Here is an 8,258-nt window from a genome sequence, read left to right as displayed (position 1 = left end):
TTCTAGCTCCTGATGATTCGATGGGGACCTTTGATGCAACATTTGGATTAGCTGCACACAACTGCACTGAGGGGGACCACAAAAGGGGGAGCTTGGCTGATTGCATAACTTTGAGAAAATAATAAGAGGAAAAGAAGGAATTAGAGAGAGAGAGAGAGAAAGTGGAAAAGAGAGAAAGAAAGAAAGCAATTAAAAAAAAATATCTGAGACTCAAGTTTCAAGACTCTTTATGTGCTGCAGAGGAGCATAAGGTTTACCAGCAAAGTGCAACGGGGAGTCTGAGAGGAGAAATAGCTTTCTCTTTTGCCAAGAAAAAAAAATAGGAATGTGTGTTTTGGACTGGACTGAGAAAGAAAGCTGGGGAGATTGCAAAAAGGGGGGTGCAGGATTTTTGTCAAATTGATCCATTCATCTTGATTGTCTTCTTTAAAAAATAAATAAGGGTGGGGGAAGTGATAGGGGGAAAGAGGAAGAGAGGAAAAGAAGGGGGGAAAAGGAAAACAGCAAAAGTGTTTGAACCTCTGGAGCTATCTGCTCCTTCAAGCTGATTGATTAGTCATGATCCCTGCAGTTTTAATGGGAATCATTCAATTGGGAAGGTGGAGCACCCTAGAGTAGATTAGCATATTCTTGTTTACTCATCTTCTGAGGGGCTTTTTCTCTTTTCTTTCATTTTGTGGAGAAGAAGGGAGGGGGGGAGGTTGGGGGGAAGGAGGGGGTTGTGGCTTATGTTATAAAGGAGGCCAAAAAAATAAATAGATTAGAGCATCTTTTGGGGGGAGGGAAATCAGTGGGTCTGAGTCCTGGAGAAAGCTGGGGGGTTGTTTTGGTTTTTTGTTTTGTTTTGTGTGTGTGTGAGTGTGTGTGTGTGTTTTTTTTAAGAAGAAAAAAATAAAGGGAAGAAAATTCAGCAGAGAAAAGAAGAGAGAGAGGAATTCCAGCTGTGGAGGAATAGAGGAGAAGAAGACAGATAGAGGAGAAGAACAGAGAAATACATTTCAACCAAGAAGGAGTTTTGATTTATTTGATTTTTATTTGTTTTAAGGAGAAAAAAAATCTATAAGCAGGAAAAAGAAAGAAAGAAAAAGAAAAAAAGAAAAGAAAAAGCAACTGAGAAGGGTTATAAAAAGAGCAAATACCAAGAAGGGTGAACAAGAGAAGAAAGTCAAGGCAAGGAGGAGCCCAAAGCTGGCAGATCGGGAGGATTTGCAGGGGAGAAGGGGGGGGAAGATTGGAAATGCAGCTCTGGAGTTTGCTGCTGCCTCTTGCGCTTCTCTGTACAGCCCTAGCCAGTGGACCCGAATGTGGGATGGACGAGCGCTCCCGCAGGGCACGAAGGGACACCAGGCACAGCCGCCAGCTCCTCCACACTGCCCCGGGCACCTGTGCCACCAGGTTAGCCCGAGGAAGGCGCTCCACTGCTGGGCTGGAGCCTGGGCATGTCCCCCGCAGGAGGCAACAGCGGGAGGTAAAGGACGAAGAGGAGTCCCTTACCCCGAGCAGGGCGCTCTATTTCAGTGGCCAAGGTGATCAGCTGCGGCTGAAGGCAGACATTGAGCTGCCCCGAGATGCCTTCACTTTGCAAGTGTGGCTGAAAGCCGAAGGAGGACAGAGATCTCCGGCTGTCATTGCAGGTAGGTAGCTGGCCGTGCCTGTGTGCAGCATCCCCGCTCCGCGCCGGGAGCCGGCGGAGCAGGCGGCTGGAGGCGTGCGTGTGTCCGGGAGCGGGGTGTGCACACCCAGCCCCGCGGGAGTGCCCCGCAGCACACGGGGGATGGCAGCGCCTCTGCGAACACGCTGGGCTTGCCTTCACCCCGCCAGATATTCCGGGAGATCCCGGAGCTCTGCGGACCGGCTGGAAGTATAGGCTCGCAGGAAAAGTTATGTAAACTTTTGCATAGGGGAAATGGCAGTGCCCTGGGGTAGTTTCTGTCTCTCTGGGTGCGCGGATTGAGGTGCAGGTAGAAGAGCCAGCTCTTACGGTGGGGTTTTGTCTAATTTTCAGGTTGGAAAACTGTAAGTAGAGCATTTGAAAGTGCCTTGTTTGTATGTATGGAAAGAAATGTATGTGACGGGTGCGTGGCTGCAAAGAAACGCATATCTAAGGTCCCCCTACGATTTCCTTGGTTTTATTGGCTTTTTAGTGTACTCCGCTGTTAGCTCTTTAGATGCAGTGTTAGCATGTGGTTTCCAAAAAGCTATAAAGGAACTTTTTGGCTATTGTGAAACCTCAAATGAATCAAATGAGTTTATAAAGTTCCCAACCCCTCGACACTCAGCTACGGCTGGGACTCGCACTGCAGCTAGAGGATGTGTGGAGTATTTTTGTCTCCCCTTAGAAATGGCAAGTGTAACATCAATGATTCTAAGGTCAAACAGCCCTATAAAATCATTTAGTACTCAAAGCAGCTACCAGTCTAAGCTGTCTGAGCTGGATAATAACAAGGAGTATTGCACTTTTCTTATTTAAATTTTATGAGCCCATCCTGAATTTGGGTCCCTCTCCCCGCGTTCGCGCCCTCTCCCCCTCCCTCCCTCCCGCCACCTCCCGCCCTTTCCCCGCTTTAGTGATAAAGTGCAGCGAAGTTGTCGTGAAATCGGATCCTTTTCGGAGGGTTACAAACCCTTATAAATGTCGCCACATCCATCTTTGCTCTGAAGGAAGTCATAGAAAATGGAAATGCCCTTAAAAAAAAAAAAAAAAGAAAAGAAAAAGGAAGAAAAAAAAAAGGAAACAAGTCAGAAAGAGAAACGAGTATTGGGGGGCGGGGGGAAGACACGTTTTACAGCTCTTTTGGCAAGGAGATTCCCTGAAAGTACAAAGTTTCCATGTCCTAGGATGCCTTAAAGAGACAGGGAGGATTTCCCCTTTCCCTTTAAGTGGAGTCACTTCCTAGCAGGAGGCAGCGCTGCCTGTGCCGGTGGCGCGGCTGCCCCGCCAGCCCCGCTCCTGTCCCCTGCCACCCTCCCTCCTGCCACCCTCCCTCCTGCCACATTCCCGGCCGCGCTGCCCCATCCCTGACCGGCGCGGCTGCTGTCTCGCAAGAAAGTTGCTTTGTCCTGAGGAAAACAAAAACTGAGATGAACTCAGCCGTGCTTTTCCTTAACTTTCCCTAATCCCAGCTGCTCCGCTCGCTTGTGAGGAGGGGGACGCGGTTTGTGCGGGGCTGCCGGGGAGGGCAGGACGTGCCGGGCATGGGCTGGTCCCGTGTGCCTTCAGAACAGTGATTTCATAGGTGAACCACGTTATTCCTTGCTTTATTCCCCCTGGCTTTCTCACACTCTGCTCTTCCGGTTTCCAACCCTAACTTAAACCCCAGGGCTCAAAGTGCTTCCCTTTCAAGTTAGGAAAGGCAGAATTTTGGGTTTACACAGATCTCGTCAGTACCAAAACAGGGTCAGTGTATTTTTTAATGTGTTTAATCCAACACCTGGGACCCCGTGTCTGTCTTTGGTGCAAGTATCTCTAATTCTCACAACAGGGAACCTAGACAAACACACACAAAGATCATTTGTAGTAAAATACTTTAATTGGATGGGGGAGGTTGGGTTGTTGCCTGTATAAAACACTTGACCCATTTTATGCATGGAAATAACATTCCACTGTGAAAAATGAAGAGAAATGCCCCAGTTTTGCACCGTAGAGCTTCAGCTCGGCTTGGGAGGACTTTGTGATTTTTATTTTATTTTTAAGCTCCCCCTGCCCCCCTTGCACGCACTCTTGAAGAGGAGTCAGGTTTGGCTCTGTGTATAAACACCTGGAAGAGGTCCAAGAGGAACTCACTTGGAGTATCCTCTGCACACCACAGCCTCCCAGACCTGCAGCAAGCTTAGGGAGAGATTACGCTTCCCTCAATGAGGAAATCAAGGGTTCTGGCTGCCAAAACTCTTGGCTTTCACATTTTCACTGTTTTGGGATGTGACAGACTGAGGAGCTCAGTTGTGCTGTTGAATTTGCATCTGTAGGACCCCACTGAAATCAAGAGCCCATCTGGGTGTTTGGAGGGGAAGGGACTGGGGCACATTTTCTGGCAGTGCCAGAAGTGAGTTTCTCCCCAACTTTCGTCCCAGTTGCGAAGTGGGAAGCTGTGTGGCTGTACAGATCTGAGGAAAAGGGTGGGATTGACTGGGATACACCTCTTTTTCAGAGTTGCTCTTGTGTCATCACCTACTTTCTGCCCCCCACTTTCTGCCCATGCTGACTGCTCCCCTTGCATCCCTCCCTGCTGGCATATAAGAAATTACTGCAAGTTGTACAGAAGGAGCCCCATGTGTGCCTGTAGGGGAAACCTGTTGTGTCTGTTAAAAATCTCGTGTAGGACCCAAGTTGTTATCAGCTTCTGCGCCTGAGCCCTGACATAACGGAGTTCTTCTGCTAATCCAGGCTACAGGAGTTTCTGTCTGGAGCCAACTCTCCTTACGTCACCCTCTGCTGCAGTATTCAATTTGTTTTCATAAATGGCTAATTTTACAGCGCTGTTAAGTGGGTTCGTCATTGTGCCGGGCCATGCCCTGTCTCTGATGAGAGGCAGTCCTGGTGCCAGGCTCTGCCAATTTTCACGCTGCTTGGCAGCGATGTTTTTGCCGCCCTGTTTGACTCCACTGATATCTGCTCTGGCATTTGTCAGAGGGAAAGCTGTTGGGAAACTGGAAGTCTGACCCATTGATCTGCGTTACGCAAAAGCTCAGGAGCCCTGTCGGGGCTGGGCTGCGCTGCTCGGAGCGGCTCCCGCCGTGCGGCTCTCGGAGGCAGCTCCCGGCTCCTGCGCACTTGGCCCCCCTCCCTCCCCGGGCCGCAGAGTTCTTGGACAAACCCTGCTCGAATGTGCGCACCTACCCCTCAGCACAGCACATCCCTCTTGTAAACACGCACATGTGCACATGGAATCAATCAGGCGGCTCCGGGCACCTTCCCCCGCGGAGCCTGTGGATGCTGGTGCAGGAAAGGGTTAAGGTGGGGCTGTGCTCGGTTAGGTAATGCACACACACCGTGCAAAAAAAGGGGCTTCAAAGCGCTGCTGACCTTGCTGCTGTTGTAGTCAAGGATATTTCAGTTCCACTGTGAAAACGCAACCCCATCCTAAGAAACAGGATCCTCCCGAGTCCCTGTCAGGGTGTTTTCTGGTGTATGGGGTAGCTCATGTTTTCACAGGAGCGAGATGTTGACTCTTTACTGGCTGGGGCTGAGAGGAGCGGGATGAATGATCGGCAGCAGGAACCGGAGTAAGAAGGCGTGCCTGCTTCTGAAGAGTGAAAGTTGTTTGTATTTTGGTTTGGGGTTTGTTGTTGTTTTTGTTTTGTTTTGTTTTGTTTTTTTACTTCTTGGTTTCATTCTCCTCTGTCTCTCTATTCCTCAGCCTGCCTACAGGGAGCATGATCCCAACTTAATAAAGCTTCATATGTAAGGGAGTGCCTATGTTTTCCCAACTTCGGTCCTTGATGAACATAAAACTGCAGCAGAATCCAAAAGAAGAGAAAAGCCAAAATCAGCACGGTGGAGCTCACTTAAAGCCACAGCTTTTGCATGTTAGAGACTGAGAAACGTGTCAGGGTCCAGTAACTGGGCAATTATAAGGATCTGTAATTGACACTTCATAGGTCTGGTACCCCCACGGGGTTAAAGAATATATGTTTACTTTGGGGAGTTAACTTGTTTTCTTCTGAAGTTTTGGAGTCTGATATTGGTTTAATACACTTCGGGTAGAATTGGTGAGCTGGGTCCTATCTCCAGAGCTGATTCTCATGCTGGGTGTGCTGGGAACTGGAGGATGTTTTCAACAGAGAGTTTACTCAGGGTCTCACTGGCATTAAAACATTTGGCAGGTAGATAACGTGGCATTTTCTCATGTTCAACAGTCTGTTATCTTTCGATCGTATGAATTTTCTAGTCATGTTCTGTAATGAAGGACTACAATGAAGGAGTAAATCAAATATAACACTTGTAGTTCTGTTGTTTAATTAGTGCTGGCATGTGCCAGGTCCCAGGGTGCTGGCCATGGTGGGCAGAGTGGAGTGACAGGAGCTGGAACACCTGCACAGATGTTCCTGCAAGGTGACAAGTCTCTGAGACACCACTGCTGAAGGGTGGGGGAAGCTGTGTGGGTTTGGCTTCCCTGTGGATGGGTTCAAATGATTATCCACTTCATGACTATGGATCTGGACATGGCTTGACTCATAGGTCACTGAAAAAATACCCTCACAGCTTTTTAGTCATTTACTAAATATTTGCCTTTGAACAGCACATTTCCTTCAGCCTGTGGAAGCTGGCACAAGAATCAGGAACTGATTTTTCTTTCCATAACATTTCCTATTTAATCTGGTCTCATTCTTTTGACCAGCTACACTCCAGAGTCAGAACAGCCCAGTTAAAAGAAAGCTGGGGGCTTTTTCCCCCTTAAAGCACTTACACGTAGGCTGTTCTAATTAATTAAATGGTAATAAAACAGTGAGGGTAATTTGACTGTGTGTGTAAAGGATGGCAAGTTTAGATTCCTATATGATGTATGGCTGTCTCCTGTAGGCACGGAGTTGTGTCCCAGGCTGAGTTTGCCTCTCCAAGCTTCGTTTCAGCCTGATTTATTTTGAGCCAACCTGTTTCGGTTAGGAAAACCCGCATGAGGCAGAAAGCAAGCGGAGAGAATGGTGTTTGGAGAAAGAGCAGGAGCAGGGCTGTCCTCAGGGACCCGTGGAGATGTCTGGAGGAGTGCAGAGAAGAGCTGTGCAGGGCAGGCTCGCTGCTGAGGGCGAGGGGAAGCCCTTGGAGAGCCTTCGCACGCGAAGCCATTGCCAAAGCCAGCCCTGGGCGGGGTTGGAGCATCCTGGGAATCAGGCTGGAGCTGCTCTCCAGGTCCCCACTCCCACCCCACGTGGTGCCAGGAGGGGCTTGTAGGTGGCCGAGGGGTGCTGAGGCTGTGGCTGCACTGAGCACAGGTGTCCCCTGTCAGCCCCAGCAACACAGAGGACTGGGGAGGGATGAGCTCAAATCCCAAATCCCAGAGGGTCTCACTGATGCTGGCTCCCTGGGGACCCTAATCCAGACCCTCCACACAGGTAGGTGCCACTTTCCAGTGCAGAACAGGACAGGGCTCTGCTTGCAAAGCTGACCCAGGTGTTTGCTGAGGCAGCTCCATGAGCTTTGAGTCGGCTCACCTTTGCCAAGGGTGGGAGAGATCCTCGGCTGAGCACATTGAACAGCAGAGATCCAGCTGCCAGTGGACACCTCGCTGGTCACTGGGGCCTGACTCAGTTTGCAGGCAGCCAGCTGAGGGGAGCAGGGGCGTTTGGTGGAGAAATGCCTCCTTTGGAGCCTGGATCTGGCTCTGGTCTGTCATGAGAGACGTGAAGCCACAATGCATCCAGGAGCACCTTTAACACAAAAATGTTTCACACCCTGGCAGCCCAGAAAACCAATTGTGTCCTGGGGTGTGTCAGGAGGAGTGTGGGCAGCAGGGGAGGGGGATTGTGCCCCTGTGCCCCTGTGCTCAGGTGAGACCCCACCTGCAGAGCTGCCCCAGCCCCGGGGCCCAGCACAGGAAGGACCTGGAGCTGCTGGAGAGAGGCCAGAGGAGGCTCCAGGGGGATCTGAGGGATGGAGCAGCTCTGCTGGGAGGAAAGGCTGGGAGAGCTGGGATTGTTCAGCCTGGAGAGGAGAAGCTTTGGGGTGACCTCAGTGTGCCCTTGCAGGGCCTGAAGAGAGCTACAAGAGAGCTGCAGAGGGACTTCTGACGGAGACCTGGAATGCCAGGACAAGAGGGAATGGCTTCACACTGAAACAGAGTAGTTTTAGATCAGATATTAGGAAGGAATAATCACCTGTGAGGGTGGGCAGGCCGAGCAGCTGGGGCTGCCCCTGGATCCCTGGCAGTGCCCAAGGCCAGGTGGGACAGGGCTTGGAGCAGCCTGGGATGGTGGAAGGTGTCCCTGCCATGGCAGGGGGTGGAATGAGATGACTTTTAAAGGTCCCTTCCAACCCAAACCATTCTATGAAAATGCAGGAACCATGCAGGACCAACAGGGTTTAGGTGCTCTCAAGGCCACAGGATCAACCCAGTGCTTTCACATTGGATTTTCATGCTGGCCCGAGCCAGGAAAAAAAAAGAGCCAAAGTATAGTGTGTTTTCTCAAAAAGACATATTGAAAAAACAAAAATAAACCCTTCCATGACTGGGGTCAGCTGAAATGCTCCCATATAATAGTTTTGCTTCTAATTTTATCTGTTGCTTTTTCAGGTCCTCTTTTCTTTTCTCCAATAGAAATTA

The 8,258-nt window shown here is 50.0% G+C and overlaps 1 protein-coding gene across 2 annotated transcripts in view; it reads left to right on the top strand.

The window, feature by feature from the left end:
• Positions 1-771: 771 nt before the first annotated feature.
• Positions 772-8,258, top strand: part of PAPPA (pappalysin 1) — a 178,406-nt gene continuing 170,919 nt past the window's right edge. For both annotated transcript variants that reach the window (XM_048325816.1, XM_048325817.1), the window contains exon 1: positions 772-1,634. In XM_048325816.1, the coding sequence (XP_048181773.1) occupies positions 1,238-1,634 (397 nt within the window). In that variant the 5' untranslated portion in view covers positions 772-1,237. The remainder of the gene's footprint in view (positions 1,635-8,258) is intronic.

The sequence above is a fragment of the Corvus hawaiiensis genome, chromosome 21 (assembly GCF_020740725.1).
Source record: "Corvus hawaiiensis isolate bCorHaw1 chromosome 21, bCorHaw1.pri.cur, whole genome shotgun sequence".
NCBI lineage: Eukaryota > Metazoa > Chordata > Aves > Passeriformes > Corvidae > Corvus > Corvus hawaiiensis.
The sequence above is the reverse complement of the archived record's forward strand: the minus strand, read 5'-3'. Positions and strand labels throughout refer to the sequence as shown.